Source organism: Oryzias latipes, chromosome 12 (assembly GCF_053564925.1).
Source record: "Oryzias latipes strain Hd-rR chromosome 12, Olatipes_Hd-rR_3.1".
NCBI lineage: Eukaryota > Metazoa > Chordata > Actinopteri > Beloniformes > Adrianichthyidae > Oryzias > Oryzias latipes.
This window is the reverse complement of record NC_136248.1, coordinates 7,792,230-7,814,713: the sequence shown is the minus strand read 5'-3', so window position 1 is coordinate 7,814,713 and position 22,484 is coordinate 7,792,230. Positions and strand designations below refer to the sequence as shown.

General features: G+C 41.2%; 1 protein-coding gene across 2 annotated transcripts in view; it reads right to left on the bottom strand.

The window, feature by feature from the left end:
• Nucleotides 1-5,169: 5,169 nt before the first annotated feature.
• Nucleotides 5,170-22,484, bottom strand: part of LOC101155448 (protein turtle homolog A) — an 84,589-nt gene continuing 67,274 nt past the window's right edge. Inside the window, exons 12-21 of one of the 2 annotated variants that reach the window (XM_020707826.3) lie at nt 20,602-20,752; nt 20,239-20,350; nt 17,646-17,836; nt 15,158-15,375; nt 14,763-14,847; nt 10,893-11,066; nt 10,501-10,537; nt 8,141-10,234; nt 6,558-6,631; nt 5,170-5,996 (exon numbers count right to left, since the gene is read on the bottom strand). In XM_020707826.3, coding sequence (XP_020563485.1) covers nt 5,836-5,996; nt 6,558-6,631; nt 8,141-10,234; nt 10,501-10,537; nt 10,893-11,066; nt 14,763-14,847; nt 15,158-15,375; nt 17,646-17,836; nt 20,239-20,350; nt 20,602-20,752 — 3,297 coding nt within the window. In that variant the 3' untranslated portion in view covers nt 5,170-5,835. Of the gene's footprint in view, nt 5,997-6,557; nt 6,632-8,140; nt 10,235-10,500; nt 10,538-10,892; nt 11,067-14,762; nt 14,848-15,157; nt 15,376-17,645; nt 17,837-20,238; nt 20,351-20,601; nt 20,753-22,484 lie in introns of those variants that run through there. The other variant, XM_011482007.4, reaches the window with a different exon arrangement.

The following is a 22,484-nucleotide window of genomic DNA, read 5'->3' as shown; positions in this document are numbered from 1 at the left end:
GGCACGGGGCCTGAGTTCATAAGATGTGAGCTGAAGAACAAAGTGGCGAAGGAGAAGGGCGAGGATTTATAAGAAAAGATGACAGTTATGGTTTACAGGCTGCATGCAGCGCTGCATCACTACAAGCGCGGTATAATTAGAAATTACTAAGACAAATATTTTTCAGTCAGTGAAGTCTCCCACCCACTCAGTGCTAAAAGAGCGGAGTCTCGCTGTGCGCCTGTACACTCTGACAGACTGCTTGTATTCTCGTTGTTAACCCCTTCAGAGCTAAAAGGAGGCAGAGATAAAAGATGGAAAAAGCACTGAAATCAGGATACAATTGGGACTGAGCTGGAAGAGTCGAAATATAAAGTTCATGAAATAATTTCTTATAATTTCAACAGTTTATGTTACACACCAGGCAAGCGATGCAATTATTAATTTATAATAATTTTCAAATGATTGGCACACCAATCAATTAAAACTCACACCATCCATACGTTACTATCAAATCCATCTCTGATTTGTCAAAGTTCTACTTGGTTTAACTTTCAGTGCGTGTGCAATGGCCGTTCGTTTTGTAGGAAAAGTTGTAGTTTAAACTTCTGAAGGAACCTGGAAGCCCCAAACTCTAATTAAAGCGTGTTTACATATTCTTTTCATTGTAGGTGGCGGCTGTGAGAGCGTACAATTCCTCTATTATTGCTGCAGATTAAAAGCAGGAAAACAAATAACTTCTGACTTTAAAATACATTAAACTTCTTTCCTCCTGTCAAACAATAAAAGTTCTTTGTGGAATAAAAAGAGGCTCCAGGTAATAATTAAATTGAGTTTAAAACATAATCGTGTTAACTTGAGCACCATATGTTTGGTCTTTTCAGTTTGTAGATGACATTTCTTTTGTAAGTCCCTGATTGGTTTCTAGTGACATGAGTCACTTCCTGGCATTTGAAAATAACTCATTGGCCGCCTAATGGAAAAAATGAAAGAGCGAATGCTTTGAAGCTAATCCCCTAAGTACACACATCCAGTAAAACAGGTAGCTGAAGAACAATCATGTTTTTTAGCTCCCGCTGCCGCCGTAAACAGGTTTCTCCTGAGCCCTTTTCTTCTGTCCGCCTGACATCAGTGGTTTTTCTCTGAGCATCCTTCAAAGCTAAAACCTTCAAAGTCCTTCCATGTAATACACCAACATTCTCTATTTGATTTGGCTTTCCAGGAGCTCATCCAATATCTGGAGAAAAAATGTGCAGCTGTGATCGTTGATAGATGACAAACTCTACATTAATATCAGATTAAAAATATATATATATATATATATATTTATATCCATCTGAACAAAAACTATTTATAAACCTCATGTCTGGCCTCATATATACAAACATGTGGAACCCTGAAAATGAAAATGTTCTCCACTGATTTGTACTTAATGAAGCAAATTAAACGATGGATAAATCATAATGCTTTGATGCACTGTGGAGTCTGCAGTTTATTATTGGTTAGAACAACGGGTTGCCGTACAGCTTCTATTTTCCTTCCTTTTTTTTAGGTTTAGCTTGAAAAAAACATGTGAGGAACGAGCATTTCTCTGCTGGGTTTATGGCAGCAGGTTTTAGGGAATAAAATAATGCTCTGCTGATAGCTAAAAGGCAGAGGGGGTTTGGGAAGTTAAAAAGCTGCTTTCAGTTTTATTTTACTGAAGCTACATTTAGTAAAATCTATACTGCTTTGAAAATATATACCGTATTTTTCGGAGTACAAGTCATGTTTTTATGCCAAGTTTGTTCGGGATGCAACTTATACTCAGGTACGACTTATATGTGATTTAAAAAAAGGCTCATTTGGTCTTTTTTTTTCAACAGCAACGGCTAGAGGACGCTGTATGTGCGGCTACAGTATTTGCTCCTGACAGCAACGCAAAAGAAGAAGCGTCTGCCTCAGTAGAGTTTTCCAAAGCGACACAGGGGATGAGGAATTCGATGGATTTTGATTTGATTTCTAAAGACACAAAGAATTTAGTTGACTTATTAGAACATTATTTATGCTATGATTATCTGAATAATCGCACATATGTAGCGCTAATATACTAAATTCCCCCTAAGTTTCATGTGTAAAGGAAGTGAAGCATGCAGATGTTCAGTCTATTGTTATCTATTCTTTTATTATGAGTTGCCTTTCAAAATGAAATATCTATCTTTTGTTAAATACATTTCTCCAAAAGTGCGACCTATACTCTGTAGCGATATATAGTCCAAAAAATATGGTAATAGGTTACTTAATGGATAGCTTAGCATTAACACTAGAACGCCCAGGATTTTTCACTCCCCCTGCAGCGTCCAGAGCACAGCCAAATGGCTGGGTGGCTCGAAATGACTGATTCAACAGCCTTCAATTAGCCACCTTTCATTTGTAAATGCAGCACCAACTACCTGATCATCTGGATGAAGACATGTCCTAGCTAACCACATTCTTTACTCAGATCAGGGTGGGGGAGGTTTTTCTGCTTCAAAAGAGCCTCCAAGCTCTGACAAACATTGACTCCCAGTTTGTCAAGTGAAAAACCAAGATGCCTTAATTTTACAACAATGAGCAGACATTGAAAATTATCCTGGAGCAAGTCAACCCATTTGACTCTGAGGGAGAAGAGATAGTCCTTTAGCTGGACTCAGACGGATATTTCTTTTGATAAGATTTCATGAACATCTTGTTCTCATTTGCTGATTCTAGCAGTTGTCTATCCATTTATTTTCTGTGCCTGCTCATCCTGGTCAGGTGAACAGGGGTCTGCTGGAGCACATCCCAGCTAGTCACAAGCAACTGGGGAGGGGTACACCCTGGATGGGTCACCAGTCCATTGCAGGGCCACATAGATAAATAACCAGGCACACTCACATACACACCTGTGAGAAATTTAGTCATTTAATTTAACCACATGTTTCTTGGACTGGGGAGGCAAAGGAGGCCTATTTGACATGTTTTGGAATTTATGGTTTCAACTAGAATTCAACAAAAAACAAAAAAAATAAAAATAAACAAGTGAAACAACATATCTTTACATTGTTGAAGGTTTTCATTGCTCAGATCTCAGAAATCAGATCACAGATGAGGAGATTTCATTGCCATCAGAAAAGAGAGGACGACAGAGAGGAGACACACTGTGCCAACAGAAAAAGCAAAAGATGGCACAATGTGGCATTCAGAAAAGGTTGGAAGGCCTCTCCATCACAGCCCAATTGAATGTTACACTGCTGAGGAAGAGCCAACTGCTTTGGTCAGAAGTACGGTGTCGACTCGCTTACAGAGTTTCCTGTGTTTCCTCACTCTGAACATGATTCAGACTATTCGGGACTGTGTTGTTCAGCATGAATGTCAGACAGAAGATGACAGCTGGTTCATAACCCTCCCTGAATGAATGGGGTTCATTGCCATCCTCCTTGTGAGGGGGGGATAAAACTTCCATCCATGCAAAACGCAAGATGCAAGATGGTTGGCGAAAATGGGAAATCCACTGATCTAAAAAAACTATGGTCATGAACCACTTCAAAGATATCATGCGGCATTTACACTTTGATGTCAAGGGCACGCACATGGAACAAGTTGGGACTGACAGGTTTCCTGCAATCTCCAATGTTTGTGGGTTTGTTGTTGCCAACTGCATCAAACTTTCAACCCAGGCAAAATTCACTGGGAGCTTCCGGAATCAGTAAAAAACCTTGCACAGGTACATGCGGGAGCTGAGAAGGCGAAAAAGGAATACCGTGTTTGGTGACAAGCTCCCATACCTGGCAAAGGGAAACGGGCAATATGCCAGGTGAATAGTCAGTACAAGAACAATAATTCCAGAGTGCGCTTTGTTGATTGCTACAAGTATACCATGTGGAAAATGCAGAAAGGAGATTTTGGGGCAGTACCAAGTATGCACAGAACAGTAGTGGGTTGAAGATATGACTTTGACCACATGATTTCTTTGCTTGAACATTTCAGTATTATGCCGGTAAAGAAGTGTAACTTGTGCATGAACGATAAATCTCAGCCAAAAAAGAAAAACCAAACTGTGGCGACCTCTTACTAGAAGTGACAGAGGTGAGGGGAAATAGTGAAAACTTGCGCAGCCACTTGGCTCGTCCTTTTTGCATGCCAAAAGAACAACCTAATGGCTGCGCTCTTCATGTGCAAACTATCTTGAAGGCTGCTCTTAGGGCATGTAAATTTCAACTAATCCAGCCACTTGGCTGTCCCTTGGACATTGTAGGTAGAAAAGCCAAATGGCTGCCCTACGGACGTTCTAGTGTTAAAAATATAAAAAATATAAACTCTTAGCCCTTCAAAAAACCTTTATAATTGTAAATTTCATAGTATTTTACATTAAGCAAATCTACTTCAAAATAATTTTTTTTAAGCTTAGTAAAAAAGTTCAAAAGCTCATTAAAGTCTGCATTTGTGACATCACAGGGGATTTATTCTTCATGACGTGGTTGCATAATCCAGCAGAGATGGTCAGAAGGTTCATAATAATAATGCTGAGCAGGTTGAGGGAAGCCGTTGATTGACTGGTTGTGCAGATATTTCATATATGATGAAAAAAGTCAGCTTCATGAGTCAGACTCTTCTTTCTATTTCCTCAAAGTTCGACACAATTAGCCTGATCTGGTTTGGGTCAGTGTTTGACAAATACGATCACTCAAAAACGTAGAGACTTGGATGGTGGAGGGGCTTGAAATGTGGCAGGACACATCCATTCCACGACAACTAAAGCAACTAAAACAAAAAATTCTCACAGTAGATTGATGTTATTTACATCCTTTTGAGCATGTTGAGATTTTTCGAAACAGAAACTAGAAACGTATTTCACATATTTGGTCACATTTCACACAACGATTCCCTGAGAATGAGAAAACAAAAGGCAAAAATCTTCATAGGAACTGCTAAAATAAAATAAAAAAAAGCACATAAAGGATTCTTTACACTGCAAAAACTCAATCTTAAGAAAGTAAAAAGACCCTTGTTTAAAAAAAATTATGTTATTGAGAAAGCTTTTTCAATAGTAAAATAATATTAGTTTAGGAAAGCTAGAATTCTGTTCCTATCATTGGAAATCTTGGGAAGACCATTTTGGCAGATTCTTTTGCTGTTTCAAAGAAAATCTACCAATGGGGTAAAAATGTTTGACTTGTTTCCCTGAGGGCCTTTTTTTTTGCAGTGTACTTCTCCCAAAAAAGCTGTTTTAATTATAAACATTTGATGTTGAACCCAAAGATCAAGGACAAATTCAACCTTGAAATTCTATGAAGGTTTCATGTGCTTCAGGGTCACAGCGACTGAAGCAAGCTGCCAGGCTCCGCTGGTGAAGAGGCAAGGCGGAGCTGGACCTGCTGCCTGGCAGTGATTGATAAAATCTAATTGCATATCCATGCACGGCGTGGACCAGTCCGTTTGTGATGACTAAGCTGTTCCTGTCGTCTGTGGCTGTGAAGTCATCTCTAGATGATGAATTGTCAACCTGCTCGACAGAATGTGGTGAATCCTTAAACACGCTGAATGCTTTAGGGATCAGCACACTCTCGCATAAAGAAAACAGCCAGTGAGATGCGTCAGAAAGAATCACGTAAAAAAAGGTAATTTTTTTCTTTTTTTTCAACTCTACTACAAACTTTTGAGCTAAAACTTAACAAAAAGGCAAAGGAAGATAAAGCACACGCTTCTGTGTCTTTTTGTCTCACTTTTTCCTTAAAGTTTGGGGGAAAATTGAGTTTTACTGAAGCTCCTTTTGTGCCAAACGCGATTTGGTCAGGCAGTGATCCGTGTCAATATATGAAGGGACACACCAGGTGATACAAGCCGAGGTCGGTCCTGTCAGAACAGCACGGCGTCTGGTTCAGCCTGAGCAGAGCTGCTTTGATGCCCCGGAGGTGAAGGCAGCTGTGCGCACTTCTTCTGTGCTTTAGTGGAGCACTGCATGCTGGGAGGACTACAAGCTGAAACGATCTTCTGTAGCTGCATTAAAGGAAAAGTGCCTGCAAAAGGGAAAAAAAAGCCACATAAAGACCTTCAGAGAAATGCAAAGTTTTTAATCCTCATGATCTCCAACATCCAAAGGTGTGAAAGAGTCACGGGTAACAAACAACAGCTCCTGATGTGTCCCTGAGTCTGCTCCAAAGAATGCACTCACTTCAACATGACTTTCTACCACATACACTGCTGCCTACACATTATCAGCTACTCTTTTTATTCTATTCAGTTGCAGCTTTTACCGAGTGTTTAAAAAAATGAATGGTAGATCAATTGCTGACGAGCAGAAGCAGCACAGCGCCGCCTTCATCGCAAAGTCAACTTCTGCTTTCCCTCATTCACAGACAGGAACAGCAACCCTAATTATTCTGAGCAGTCTCTTCAGGATAACACTAAAATAATGACAGGGAGCTATAATTTCTTGATATAATAATAATTGAAAAATAAAGGCGATTTAAAAATGTCATTTAAAACCTAGGACGAAGAAACAGATGTGCGTAAGTTCCCCTGTAGCTTTTGTAGTATACAGAAACTGCAGAGTAAGTCAAAAAAAACAAAATGCTCACCATCCTGGGCACCTGGCTGTGTGCTGAAATCAGCAGCATCCCACTCATAACTCTCATCCACAGAAACCTTCCTCCTAAAGAAGGGAGGAGATTTTTTAGCGCTAAACGTAATGAAAGTTCAAATGTTTTTTACTCTTCACTATGCAAAACCCTCAATGCAGAGTATAACATTTTCATTCATCTTCTACCGTGTCTATATTATGTTGGATGAATCAAATTAGCCTTATTGATCCTTGTCAAACATAAAGATGCTTTCACAAATAACCAACCATTCTGCCAGTAAATGACGATATAAGAGGCACTAAAAAGCCTTCATTTTTTTTCAAAAACAACAGTGTGCCTTGAAATCTGAAGCGCCTTTTATGTGGATTAGACGGCCTAAACCATGCAATTCTTAAGCCTTTCAGAGTGAACTGTATCCATGTTTATTACTTTGGCACACCAAAGAACAATTTTTTAAAAGAAAATTTTCGCCGCTCATTTTCCTACCCGGAAGTAAGATGACCTAATCTCTGATGCACCTTTCACTGCTTTTGGGCGTCGCCCATTTTATGACCTCAACCTAGAGCCGGCCTCTGCAGCCTGTCTGCGTTTTGCCCATGAACACACACAACATCTGTACTTCCAAAAGAGACTAGCCGATCACCGCTAGCTCAGCGGAGAGTGGGTGAGTGTGTGTTGGCCTGGAGGCGGTGCTGGCAGTGCTGCTGGCAGTGCAAACCTCACCTGAAAGGGGCTGTTCCCCACTTATTTACGTCACAAAGTCACCTGCTCGTTTTTGTGAATCAGGAGGGGCTGCTGCTCAGAGCACAGGTTTTTTAAAGGAATGCTGAGGGATGCAGGGATGGATCAAAATACCGCTTTGGGGATGTTTTTCATGAGGACTTAACGTTATAATACCCTTAAAAGCTAAAAAAAAAGGTTGTTTTCTCATGATGTAGACCCTTCAATTCTGGTTGTGCTTAATGATGTCAAAGTGATTTTGATGTCAATATCTCAGTCAGTCTATTTTTACCAATACATTTTTTACTGAAATTCTGGAGCTGCTGTGAACACATTTAATAAAGTCTGACAGACTGACTGATGGAATTATGTCTGAGTCTTTTGTCTCACTTAACCCTTGTTATATCCTAGGCACTTTAACTGGGAGTTGGGTCATCTAGACCCACTAGACAGTGCTCTGAACCTTTTTTCTTCAATGATTTGTGATCTTCACTAGTGTCCATGGATTACATGAAATCTTTCCACCTTTATCCACCTTTGTCATGGTAGGGAGAACACGTCAATGTAAGGGTGGAGTCATCTAAGATAGCACAAGGGTTAATGCGCCTTGTATATGACATACATTTTAAAACAGACCATCTATTGAAGGATCACCATATAATCTGGTGTCGTCTTTAGTGCAAAATATATGGTGGTTTTTATTAATTTTCTTTTGTCTGCAGATTGAAGTTGGTAGAGCTTTTTTTATCTACTTATTTCTATTTTAATATCTACATCTGTCTCTGCTTCAGCCTGAAAGTCACAGAATGATGTGCACCTCAAACATCTCAAAAGCTTCATCGCCTTGTGTGCAGTAATACCTTTGGTTTGGTATAGCTTGTTTTCTGGAGTTCCCCGAGCTCCCCGTGTTGTCCTGCACAGTCTCCGGTGAGCTGATGGGGTTAGAAGGATCCATGCTGCCTCGGCCGCTGCTGGCATAGCTGCTGTAGCTGCCCCCAGACTCCGACGCTCTCTCGTAGTTTCCTACCACAAGTTCTAGTTCCTCCTCCACAGAGTGAGGCGGGGAGATGACAGAGACTCCTTTAACGGCGTACCTTTTAGTTGCTTCTCTAGAAGCCTCTTGATTAGCTGTGGCTTTGGTTGAGAAGGACACGTGTCGCTTTGGCTCGTAGATAAAAGCCAGGTCAGTGGTTGGTGCCAGCCTCTTTGGACTCCTTAGAGTTGAATGGTCTGGAGCAGGAGGGCAGTGGTGGGAAGTTTGGATGGCTGCAGGTGAATTTGCTGCATATTTGTGAACATTTCGTTGAGGAGACCTTTGAGCTTTCCAGAAGACAGGATCTGGTCCAGGGGATGAAGCAGCAGAGCAGTCTTCCTGACTGAGAGATTCTATCCAAGCATCTGGTGCAAGAAAGACGGGTTTGTTTTGACTCCTCAGGTCCAGACTCTGACTTCTCTGCTTAGAGTTCCATCTTTTTGACCCTTGTTCTGGCCGGGTTTTGTTGTCAGCAGCATCTGGGATGGAGCAGTTAAAGCTTCTGCTCCTCTTCATGTCTTGATGTCGGACATTTTGGCTCCGAAGGCGTCTGTACTGCACATGAGAGGACACCTCGTGGTGCACTGTGGGCTTTGGAGGCTCCAGTTCAGTCACCTCAAACTCTGGCTCATCAACACTCATCTCAACATCCATGCCTTCATAAGGGGACTTGGGTTCCAGCCTTGATAAGGTTGATGAAGCATCAAGAACGGACTGATAGGTTTCTTTGCATTTGGTGCGACAGGGCGATGATGTTGAAGAGCTTTCAGTACTGAGATGGTTCTTTCTCTTTGCTTCAGAGAATGAATTGCTGGTTTGAGTGGTAATGACTGAAACATCTTCAAGCTCTTGGTTCTTTGTGGAGAGATGTGAGAAAGCAAAGGGATCTTTTGGAAAACTGCATGTGTCCTCAGGCTGATGCAAAGATAGAGAAGGATTAATGCTCGACTGAAAACAAGAATCAGTTGACGGTGAAGATGAACTCCAGCTATTTTTTGGGTAAAGAAGACTCGGCTGGGACACAAATGGATGGGCCTCCCAGAAGACAGAAGATGAGGACAGGCGTGATCCTTTCTGGGCTACCTGACTATATTTGTAGGGCAATGTCCTGCTTTTGTACTCCCAGGTAAGCTCTTCCCGACCCTGCCTTCTGTCTGAGTCTAAGGGGAGCATCGTGGTTCCTCTCCATGAGTTTCGCTGTAGCGTGTACCTCTGAAGCTCCCGCTCCAGCTCCTCCCTCTCCTGAGCAAGCTTCAGGCAGCGACTCAGGTTCCCTTTTTCTCGCTCATGTTCCATTTGAAGCACCAGGGAGCTGGCTGTCGTAGCTGCCTGATGCAGGCTAGACTTGATATGGGGGAGGACTGGAAAGACTGGGGTTATTTCTCTGCCTTGATGCATGATAGCGAGACTGCTGTTGGAGCAGAGGCTGCAGAAATCAGCAGAGCCTCCACAGCTTTCCTCGTCCTCCACAATAGCACTGTGGTGCTGCAGGAGCTGAACTGTGTCACCCACCGGTGTGTAAGGTGGAAAATCCACGGAGAGAACAAATGGCACGTCTTTTGTGTCTGAATGCAACGACATAGACCTTCTAACTTTGGCGGGCTGGTCGTGCCTTACATTTGCATTACTGTTAGCACTCATAGCATCGTAGCTGTAAGCCGGGACAACAAATCGTCCATCTGGACCTCTTGAGATCAATTCAATGGAAGGCGACAGTAGGGAAGCTGTCTTTGTAAGGCGGCGCCCAGCATCATTAGACATGAGACTTGTGCTCCGAAGAAGCTTCTCTGTGCTCGTAGGAACGCAGCCAGTCTGTGAGGAGGATGAGTTGATGGTAGACGAAGGTGTGGGGTAGACGGGGCTGGCTGGAAGAAGGCTTTTCTTCAACAAACTGTCTGAACTGCTGTTGCCTGACGTCTTCCTGTGAGAGGGAGGGAAAAAGGTGGCAAGAAAAATTCTAAGAAAAATCTCAGGTGTTCGAAAGAAAAACAGAGGTGGCAAACTAAGTGAAAGAGAGGGTGAGAAACGGAGAGATGTTGACAGCAGCAGGCGAAGCAATAGATGAAGGTAAGGGTAAGAAAAACAAGATATAGGAGCAAAAACTTCTGGCATTTTCAGCAAATTCGAAGGAAAGCAGAAGGAAAGGTCAATCGGAGGAACACAATGAAATGATAGAGGGGGACTTACATTGACTGGGAGCATTTATAGATGGCAGAAAGGGACTCTGAAATGGAGGGAGAGGGGCAAAAGGCCATCTGATTTAAAGAAATTCAAACAGACTGACCATGAAATAAAAACATAACCAACCATAAAAGAGAGCCCATTAAAGGGTCCCAGGCACCAAACTGTTCCAAAGTTTCTACAATTACATTCATCAACTACTAATGAGAAATGACCTAAATTAAAAAGTCATGTAAATGTCATCAATAACTTTTACGGTTAAATGGATAGAGGATGGGGATGGTAATGTATGCAGAAGGGACAGACCTATGTGATGGCTAAGAAGTGACTTCAATATTTCAGTGAATAAATGATGATATTCGTGACACAATTCATCCACGGCCAGACTCATTTCTTACCATCTTTTCTCTTGCCGCGGCGTCGCTTCACCATGCGGTTGATGACGCAGGCGGAGCCAAGCAGCAAGACCAGCGCCAGGCACATGAATCCGACCCCACCCAGAACCCCGGTGAGCAACGGCACCGGGACAGACTCCTCCAGGTGCCGGGATGTGGCTGGGACCATCCCCATGCCTGTGAGGTAAACAGAAAACAATGTCCATGTAGTAAGACTGGACAATATGAGGAAAACTTGTTATGTACAATAGCAGTTGTCAATCTTGTGATGACAATCAGACTTGTAATACAAGATCAAAACAAGCAACAACTAATACATTATTTCCATTTCACTGCAGTTTAGCTTTATTTAGTGCTGTCATGCCATTCATTTTTTGAGGAAATAATTAATTATGGCCTGTAATTAATGTTTCTATTTAATCTATTTGAATCTAACCCTAATAAAATTAAAAAAAATCATTTAAATTATTTACAGTGTGGCACAGCAAAGGATGAAAGTACAACTAAAAAGTGGTATTATGAAGTTTTTTACTGACAGACTTCCAACCTTTACTTTTACACCACCAAAAGGGGATTCTTTTCATTATCAAACAATTAAGAAAAAATAAAAACATCAGGTCCAGAGCGCTCTAAGTTAACACATCAAAAACAGTAGGAACACTTTTCTGAACAATCCAAAAATATTGACCACAAACTCCTTACAATACCTGAATACATATGTTGACATACCTTATTCCACAGTTTATCACAACAGCAAGTCAGTAGAAAAGACGAGGGTGATTTTAAAGTTTCCTTTAACCTGTTTGGTGAATTAGATAACGTTGAAGACTGGGATGCAGCAGACGAGAAAGAAAGAAGAGAAGGAGGAAAAGAGCCACGAGAAGTGACACCGGGGGAATTGAACTATTTACAGGAAGAACCCGCTCTACACGGTTTTATGAACGTACATCCAGCTGGTGGTGTACACACTGGAGCAGCACCAGACACGCAGGTAGAGACAGAGGTAAGATTCTTATTCTTTTTTTGTTTTTACTGTTTACTAGCGCTGGTCCGCCACCTTCTCACTCCTCTGTTAATTTTAGCTTGTATATTTTCATCCTCCTTTGCAATCTTTCTCTTGAACAATCTTCCCTGCATTGTTCTTTTATCAATAACTTTTTCAAATATAAATGAATTTCTTTGCTGCATGTTTCTCGTTACCATTGCATTAGGTTTTATCTTGGACTATTAATCTCAATAGTGTTCGGAAAACTGTAGGAAACTGTAGGAACCTCTTTGACTGGGAATGAGTTGAGCTCTCCTGTATAACAAATCTAACATACTCTGGTTGTAACACGTGCATGCTCAGAGTGTTTGTTTAGGGAAGCAGCAGAATTAGCGGATAACGTGAGAGGAGTGAGGGACGTAAATCACATTACGCAGTGATGATAAGACACAGAGATGTTAAAATGATAAAAGTGCTGCCTGGTTCATAGTTTTAGCAGCATTAGTGGCAGTTTTAGCCTGCAGCTGCTTTTGTATGTGTGTTACAGCAGCAAAGAGAGGCCACACAGCCCTCCGCCAGATCCTAAACCGGGACCGGTTTACTTTCAGCCCTGGTCACAACTATCTAAAGAGAGTGACTCTTTTTTTCCCTTCTCCTTTTTTTTTTTCAGTGGTTGTCATCACGCGTGACTTACATAATTGTGGTTAAAAAAGAAAAAAAAAAGAATTTTAGAACAGAAAAGTCTTACAGAAAACGTTTTAAATTGCACTCTTTTTAAGGTATTAAAATTTAAGACTTTTTAAGACCATGCAGGAACCCTGTATTTAGACTTTGCTCCTTTAAAAAAAAACGTCTGCCTCATCATCTGGGCTAAAACAAGCTGGTAAAGAGGCAAACGTTCCATCTGAAGTGATGCTACTTATCATTACAATTAGCATTTATCACATGGTCCGGGTGAATTCTCGATTCTGATTGGCTGCTGGGTATGCATTAAAAAGTGATGTACCACAGGAGAAAAACACGGTAAAAAAGAAGTTCCGGTCACCTAGCTTAAATGTTTTGTATCACTGCACCGGCTTCTTTAAAACAACCTTTTGCTTCTTCATTTGGATAAAAACAAGCGGTAAGAAGTGAACTTTCTCTGAACTGATGCTTTATTCAACCCATCGGAAAGATCAGCATATATATATATCGCTTTATTTAGCCGAATCTTGACCGCAGCGGTAGTGCGGCGCGACGCGAAATATTTGTTACGTGGTGCGGCGCGGTGCCACGTAACAAATAGTTCACTTTTTGTGAGAAAAGCGATCCAATTTGGAAAAAAACAAGAATTAAGGACTAAAAACAGGTTACTTTTTATTGATTTTGTAAGTGACCATGGTTTAAGCGGGTTAATGTCCTTTGAAGTATCCATTATCACTTTTTAACGCACTTCTCGGAAGCAACCGTCTGACGCAAAGGTTTAGGCTTCCACGGCGTGCATTAAAAACTGATAATGGATACTTCGTCAGCCATTAACCCTTACTTATGCCACTTTCCTCCGCTGCTGCAGAGCGAGGTCAGTACAGGCTCGGTAGACAATGCGTCGCACTAAGTATGAAATAAAAACAATTTAAACATATACATTTAAAAAGATTGAAGTACTATGATGATGTAAAACTAATTATTTCTTTCATAAGTGATCATGGTTTAAGCGGGAAAATACTCTTCGAGGTGTGCATTTTCAGAAACTTGTGGAGTTTACAAAAACAACCGTCCGACACGATCAGGCCGACTGACAGCTCGGGCATTAATCCTCACATTATAGATAATAATTAAAGATTAAAAATGAGATAAACGTGATTTAGAAAAAAGAATGGGCTAACTTGTCTATAATCGCGATAATTTGACATCCCTGGTGTTATTTAAGTAAAAGTCAACATAAATTATATTGCAAAAACTCGTATGTTGGGGAAACACATCAAAGAACAATTATCTACCTTTCTGGTATTACTGGCCAATAATATAAACAACAATTATGAAAAATGTGTGTAATGTTTGCTTGGGCTATTTTAAAACATAATGGTTTCTTTGTTTATGCATGTGTGCAAACATTTAAGGTAAGCAGTCATTGCGGTTTACATTGTCTTTTGTTATATGCGTAGTGCACAAACTAATATCAAAGCAAATTTTCTACTTATTGTGCAGGCCTACTATGAAGTTGATTATTTTAAACAATACAATGTTTAGTTGTGAGAAGAAAAAAAATCGCCCGGATTGGAGGCTCCAAGAGCCTAAAAAAATGAAATAAAAGATAAGTTTGAAATTTGCTTTTGATCTTCCAAGACCAAATGCTGTGTCAGACCTGTCCATCCTCAAACTGACTCTTGTATAGTCATGTGTGTATTTCACGCCACTTGCCTCATGCTGTTACTTTATCATTGAAAGGTGGATGAAATACGTTATGGACTTCCCAGAAGCGCCCCATCTTCATAACAAAACTGGAAACTTGTTTGTGTTGCAGATTGGTTTGAGTCCCACAACAAACGGAGATCATCAGCAGCACTGTGTAAAACAGAATGACTACAGCTGCTGTGATGTTCTTTGGGCAACACCCCAGTGGAATTGTGCAACCCCTCACAGTCACGTCCTGCACCTAATTTAGCATTCATGTCACATTTGTATGAATATTTCTAAGACTTTCACAGAGTTAGCAATGTCTATCACTCAGCCTTCTAATGGGCAGCTTCCCGGGAGAACTGTTCTAATTTTGGTCTAATGCTGCTAAAAGAGAAGACATAAAAAGCCATAGAGAAAAGATTTCAACAAGAACGCTGAGAGGGGGAGACGGATTGAAACAGAAGGTGGGGCAACCCTGTTAAAGGGCAAGGTAGCTTTCCAACACCTACCACTGATGTTGACATTGATGGATGGACTGGGCTCGCTCAGCATCTCCCCGCGACGAGAGAGCAGTCGCAGCTCGTGCACGCCGTCCTGAGGCCAGCGATGACACACATAGTGGAGAGGATGAAACCACACTTTGTCAACACACAACTGCGCTTGCAATGCTAATGAAGTTAATCTGAATTCATGCAGGCCGATGCGGAAGAGAAAAAGGGGGACTTCAAACAGGGAGAAGGCAGAAGAAGCAGCACAGAGTCTGAGTAATGGATGACACAAGTGATGACTGGCATGTAGAGTGCTAATTAGAAGTGTTCTAAATAAAAAGCAAAAAGGTATCAATAAGATGAGAATCTCCAAGGCATTTAATATCAGACAGAAGGAGCAGTTCCACTGGTTTTACCTTTTGGAGACCCTGAATCAGGATTTCACTGCTGTTGGCACTGATCTTCTCATCCAAATTAAACCAGTCCCCTTTGTCGGTTCGGGTTTGGAGAACAAAGCCTGTGATGGGGGGGTGCTGGGCTTCAGGAAGAGACCATTGCAGAAGAACACCTGCTGAGCCCTGATTAGCTGAGAGCGGCACAGGCGGCTTCAGTTTGGTTCTTCTCTGTGGAGGATCTTACGTGAAGAGATTAAGAAAGACTTTTAGTCAATGAGGCTGAAACTTTTTGACAAGCAAATTAAATTACTGCTGAAGAAAAGGCTGCTTATGCTAAAGCTGATAACACTTCTGATGCTCTCAGCTTGGACTGGCAAGTTGCATTCGGGCCTGTAGAGGGTCGTAGACAGTGCAGTGCTCAGGATTTGGGAGTTTAAAAAAAAATTGAAAATCCACACAGCGTGCGCATAATGTAAGTAACACACACTTCTGGCATACGGGAAATGCTACAATACCCTTCCATCACACGCTAGTTGTTAGTACTGGCACCTTACTGACTATGCGCAAATGCTGCACACACGGTGTGTGCACGTGATACAGTAGTGCCCGTAGGATGTGCTCACAAACGACACTGTCTAATTTCCTCATCGCCAACAGTCAGGCTGCAAGCAAGGAGCACACACTTATCACTTGAACAGCCTGTTAGGGCTCCTTGGGCAGAGTTAAAGGGGTTGAAAAAAATCTGCACGGCGTGCCTGCATCTCACCCACTTACCCTCACATATTGCGTTCACCATGACCTGTCACTTGCACCATGCCCTTAGAAAAAAAAGTGCATTAACTTTTTTTTTCTATGAGAGGTCTACAACCTGGATATTTCATGCGGGCCCCCTGCAGGCCCCGCACAGGTTTGCCTATTTTTCCCCATATCCATCTAAAAAGTTGTGACTAAAGCTGCGTTCACACCCAATGCAATTCTCACCCGTCCTGGCACATGAGGGAGGAGCTACTTCATTGTTTTCAGCCTCATTACTACACAGAGGTGCTGACTGTATATTTCATATAAAGTCAATGCTTGGAAGACACGGATGTAGAGAAATCAGGTTGAAGAGCTCTCCAAAAGTATCGATAAACACGTCTCCATGTCTGGGTTCATGAGATCATTTAGAGACTCTTCCAGTACAGTGAGCTTCACCATCTACTGCAGGAGCTGCGCTTTCAGCGCTACTTTCCTTTATCTGAGGCCCAGTTTGATGAATTGCTGTCCCACATTAGTCAGAGGAAGGCAAACTAAAAACAGGAATACAATGAGAGGACCTTTCTATTATTGTCTCCAAACAAATTATAATAAAAATATCTTAAAGTTCAGGAGAACAATCAGATTCCCCTCCATGTTGGTTTTGGACTCCACCAGCGGTCACATCATCAATATGTCACAAAAGTTGAGTTCCTGATTGAAGTGATGTGAGTTCTTTGCCAAAGTTTAGGTTTTTTAACTTGATAGCCCAAAAATTTGCAGTTTGTCCCCAGACCACCGCGCTGCACTCAAATTGCACCGCATGACCTCTGATCCCATCTGTACAAAAAACTAACGTTGAAACTATCCGTCCCTGTTGCGCGAAGCTTATTCAGAGTGAACTCCAGCTAAAGGCTTGAAAGTTTGGGGCACCGTAATGTTTTGCTTCTACATTTTCTAATAAGCTGGCTTGATGATCAGACCATCCTTGTGATTCTTTCTATTTTTAAGAAAACCATTCAGTATTTTCTTTTTCAAAAGCAAATGAAAAAAAACAGTGAAAAATATGAATGAAAAAAAAAAAATTTTTATTAAGATTATTAAAAATAAAATGTTGACTTTATAATAACTATCAGAATGAACTTAAATTTATTAACGGTTTTTAATTAACGGAAATATCCCTGTTCCATTTTCCCAAAGGAACTGTTTTCCTCTAATAATGTAATGTTTGAAGTTGTGTTGTTTCTTCATGACAGTATTGTTACTGTAGTCAGACAACAAAGGACTGACTCATAACCCGTCTGTTTTGACTCAATCTCTAATAGTCCAAATCAGAATGAGTGTTTGCAAATGAAGATAGAGTCCCCCCCCTGTCTCCTGTGATTGATACTGGTGCATGAAAGGTGCTCCTGCTGATGAAATGCACCTTTTAACTAGTGACAATGCATAAAACTGAGAAAGTGCCTCATTACTTCCTTAGATTTATGCACTCTTTATTGTCTGCATATAGGAGAGATGAGGAGTGTAGTTTCTGAATCTGGCAGCCCTGCAATGAATTATTCTATCAAGCTTATCACTTAAGTCTAAATGTTTGCCTTGAGAATAGAATAAGGGAAACACAAACAAACAACTCACTTTGATTTTACCCTGAAATAACAAAAAAAAGAAAGGTCAGAGTTGCTAGATTGGATTACAGCAAAGTCTGCTGCTGGACCCACACGATCTCTGACCAAATACAGCAGTTCTAAAGAGGAAACTGGGAGGTGGTACTGACCCAAAGTCCTTGTTGTGACAATCTCACTGAAGGGACCAGTTCCAAATTTATTCTGGGACAGGATGCTGAACTGGTATTCTGTGGCAGGAGACAGATCAGAGACCTGAAGCGTGGTGTTGGAGGAGGGGGGCACCGGCACAGAGAACCATTCCTGCTTCCCTTCAATATCACCGGCTGACATCTTCTTCACCCTGCAGAGGAAGGGGAAAAGAGTGAAAACAACAACAAATGATCATCATTCATACTCATCGTCAGATTCAAAAAATGTGACAGAGAGGAACACTGTAAAGCCCACAACATCCAATTATTGACAGAAAATTCACATAATTTAGAATTAGGATGTTTTGATGAAGTCCTATATATATAAATTAAAACTGAGCAAAAACCTTTTTTTGCTCAGTTTTAGTTTACAATGTAAACTTAAGATATCCGACTCAGACAATTATGTTTTGAAGAGCATAAAGAAAGAATTTCAGTTATAACTGTGAATACAGCACTTTGTTTTTCAAATGGGGACTGCAGAGCCGGATCTCAATCAATACTGTAATAAAGAAGAAAAAAACTAAAACAAGACAAGTTCAACTTCCAAGAAAAACATTAAAGAGCTCCAGGAATGGTTTGATATATTGGTAAAAAAAACATTTTCTCTTCTGAGTGGGAGAGAAAAAGTGCCAGCACAGCTATAGTATCTGACAAGCATTAGCATTATCACGTTTCTTCCATTAACTGAAATCCATTAGGGTAAAAGAACAGATGTCAGTTCAGTTTTCTCCATCAAAAAACATAGAAAAATTACATTTTATGAACATGTTAAGAAACAATGTTTATCTTTTCTAACTTTTAGTAGTTTCCAGAACAAAAAGTGTTCTTTTTTCTTAACTGTTCTTTTCTATTATGATCAAAACTAGTTGTACTGGAATGTGTGGCTCTGATGTTAGTGGTCGCCAACCCTCGGGCCGCGGACCGGTACCGGTCCGTGCGCCACTTGGTACCGGGCCGCAGACAGAAAACAAATGCATACGTTAACTTTGGTTATTTCCGTTTTCCTTTTCTTTTTCCGACACTGACGGAAGATTTATTTGGAAAACTACCGGATTGTGCTCACCACATCCGTTTGCTGTCATGTGACTTTAAGCAGCTGCTCGTAATGCAAAGTTAGCAACTCTAAGCTAAAAAACAAGCAAACAATAAAATGTATTTGGAAGGTTTCTTTGGGGAGAAAAGTCAGTGAGGAACATGAAGAAGATCCTTCGACCTTAAAGATACATGAAGCTGCTGTTTACAGACAGAACCAGGAGTTTTCCTTTAAAAACTGATCTATTGAGACAGTTGTTCTCATGGACAAGAAGCTGGAGAAGCTGCGGTGATTGGGTCTCGAATGTTTCACACATGGAGATAATAAAATTGCAGAGACCTGAGACTATTATAGAGGCGGTGGAGATCCAAAAGCGAGCCCATACCTCCATGAACCGGGATGAGGGGGCCTTCCTGCTCTCTCATACCTGGAGTAACATCCTCCAGCAAAAAACGAACATCAGGGGACGGAGGCACTTGTCAAAGTCTGACAGGCGACTCCGCCTCAGTCACAACCATCTGTTTTTAAAGACGTCACACACTACCACCTGATGATAACTCTGATGAAGGTGGAAGTGATTCCACAGAAACATGTTGGGTATGTTCACAAGCACAAACAGTGTCTGAAAAAAATAACTTCACAACTCTGCAGACATTCATGTTTATTATTGTTTTTGGAAAATGCCCTTTTGACGGTGATTGTGTCATTTTATTTTGCTTTATTTATTCATCACACCTTAAAAGTCAGATGTTGTTAAAGTTAGCGTCTGGTGGTTAGCATCCAGTTTGACGTCTTCATCTTCATCACTAAGTCTAAACCAACAGCAAATATTTGGCAGAGGATGAAGATTCAGTCAAATAAAGTTTTTAAACTAAATTTCTTGTAGTAGAATTTTAATGTGAAAAATATTTTTTCTAGAAACCAGTAGCAAAAAATGATCAAAGGCAAATTTTTGCTTCGTTCAGACCGGTCCATGACCTGAAAAAGGTTGGAGACCACTGCAACACTAAAGAGACACTTCTTGTTTAACTCCTCCATTTCTGATGTTAAATTGGATCTTAAAGTTTCATTGCAGTAAATATAAGCAAAAGAATTCTGAACATCTTTAACACCCAAAGCAATCTAAATAAAGTATATTTGTTGGTTTGCCAATAAGTGAATAAACAAGTCCAATTGCTGCATTTTAACTGCTTTGTGAGTCTGTTTTTTCCCAGTGCTTGAAAGTATTTCCATCAGTGGGGTTTAACCAAGCCTGTAAGTGAATTCTAAATGTATAAAAAAACCAACCAACAAGAAGACTTTGGTTTGCAATGTTTTTAACATCTATTGGGGTCACTATGTTAAGATGCTTTGATTTACAGTAGCTCTTTTTTTCACTTTTCTCGTATTATTGTAGCTGCCAAGAGATGATAACAGATAAATGAATTCTTCATCCCAGAGATCAATAGAGTAATGCCTGTGCTGTCGATGGCTGTCATGGTTACAGCCCCAGAAGAAAGTGGGAGGTGTTACACCCACCAAACTGAAAATGTCTGTGCTGATCCTCCATCAAAGCCTGCTTCCCAGGATACATTGGCCTGCTTCACCCCCGGAGAGACGGACATGGAGGAAGCTGCATGGGGACTGGTGCCTGTGATGGAGGAAGTGGAGAGGAGTTGATGGAAAGTGGCCAGTATTTCAACTACCTGAAACAGAACAAGTTTAGAGGCCAGCTCTTGATGTACCGCATTTATACATAGGAGGCGGCGTGGAGGCTTGCGCTGGGCAGAACAGGTACACAGAATAATAATAATAATAATCTGGGAACCAGAAGTACAAACTAAAAATGAAGAAAGCTCATGTAATCCCTGTCTTAGTGTGGTTCTGTGACATAACACTTACCGAGGACAAAGACCTGAGTCCAGGCTTTCACTGTGGCCACGCGGTTGGAAATGCTACACTCCCATTCCCCATGGTGCTCCTTGATAAGGGGCTGCAACAGCAGAGAGCCGTTGGGTTCGATGGAGTATGAAATGGGGCGAACGGGGTCCACCTAAAAACATGGAAACATTCACATGAGGGTAAAAATGAGTGGAGAGTACACTTATGCGTAAGTCACAACTGCCCTTATGGGTGGATTCGAGCTGTCTGTGAGCTAAAAGCAGGGCATGAGTGGCCCGCACAAAATTTGGCCCAAGGTCTCTGTATTTACATCGTAGTCCACTCGGTGAGCCCATAGGATTAAAATGTTGATGAACATTTTTCCTACGGAAAAGCTGCGGGCAACAGGTCGAAAGCAAAAATGTAAGCAACACGTAAGGGTGAGTAAGGGGGGGAAGTGGGAAAGATGCAGGCACGTCGCATGGATTTCTTCATTTTTTAAATCTCCTCGAAGCCTGCACACTATGCAAAGTGCCTTTTAATGCTGTTCACGTGATAACCGCTAACTTCCATGCATACAGCATGACTGTGGATGGGTCAAATGCAGAGAACAAATTTCACACCGCTAGGTGCGTGAAAACTAATGGGACTTCACCGTTAGAGTGTGGCGTAAGGACATCGTACAACATCATGACTCGTTCATCATAAGTGTGTGTGACTTATATTATCCTTACAATTACTTCACGATACACTTACCACACGCACAACAATGGTACGTTCCATTTTCATGGCGTCCCTTTAAGGTGGCTGTACAAGCCTCAAGGAAACTTCAAGATGCACCTGTGCCCCCTCTCTATGACCCTCTATCGGTGACAACCCAAATTCCTGCGGGACCTGTGCGGTTCAACCCCTATACAGGTGCAAGTGACTTAGGCATAATCAGAATAAAGTAAGCTATCTTCAGTCCAAGCAGGAGCAAAATGACCATAAATCCACATGTGAACAATGGGTCATACTCCCTGCAAAAACACAAAGCAGAATCTGCGATGGCAGGATGCTCAGAAACCAGAATGAGGAGTTTTATGTTACAGTCTCCTGTTTGATTCATGTATTGCTGTGAAATGGGGAATGAAAGGACCTTCAACACAAAAAGCGGGAAACAAACTGTTTAAAGTGACTTTGAACATGACAGGATGAGGGTTGGAGTATTTCGGAAACTGCAGGTGTACTGGGACTTAAATGCATGGTAAAGGGGGAAAAAAGAGATGCAAATGTCACATGTAAACCCAGATTAGGGTTGGACCAGCTATGGGGGCAGACATTTAATTTGAATTATCCTGTTTTTTTTGTAACCCTTGTGCTATCCTAGGCACTAACATTGGGAGTTGAGTCATCACAGTGCACTAAACCTTTTTTCTTCACTGGTGTCTATGGATTACATGAAATCTCTCCACCTTTATCCACCTTTGTCATGGTAGGGAGAACACGTCAAAGTAAGGGTGGGGTCATCTAAGATAGCACAAGGGTTAATCAGACAGGCCGATAATGAACTGGTTATTTCAACTCAGATGTAGCCCCGAACTCTTGGTTTACGGCATTGTCCCGCCCACTGCGTAATCTGATTGGTTATGTAAACCATGCATTTGTTTGAGGCAGAACCAATCAGAGGCAAAGAAAGTTTTCTTGTGTGAAGAAGCTACGTACATCCGTACACCCTGTATGTAAACACAGAAAACTCTCTTGAAGTAGTAACACATGTAAACATCTCATTCCTCTGCATGTCACACTACTAGCAACTATGGCTGTGACTTTTCCACACGTTAACACAAATGTGTCTAAACGCCATTAATTGTAAGTTAAAAAGTTTAGGTTTGTGTTAGGTTGTGTGGAAGGATCCCAAAGCA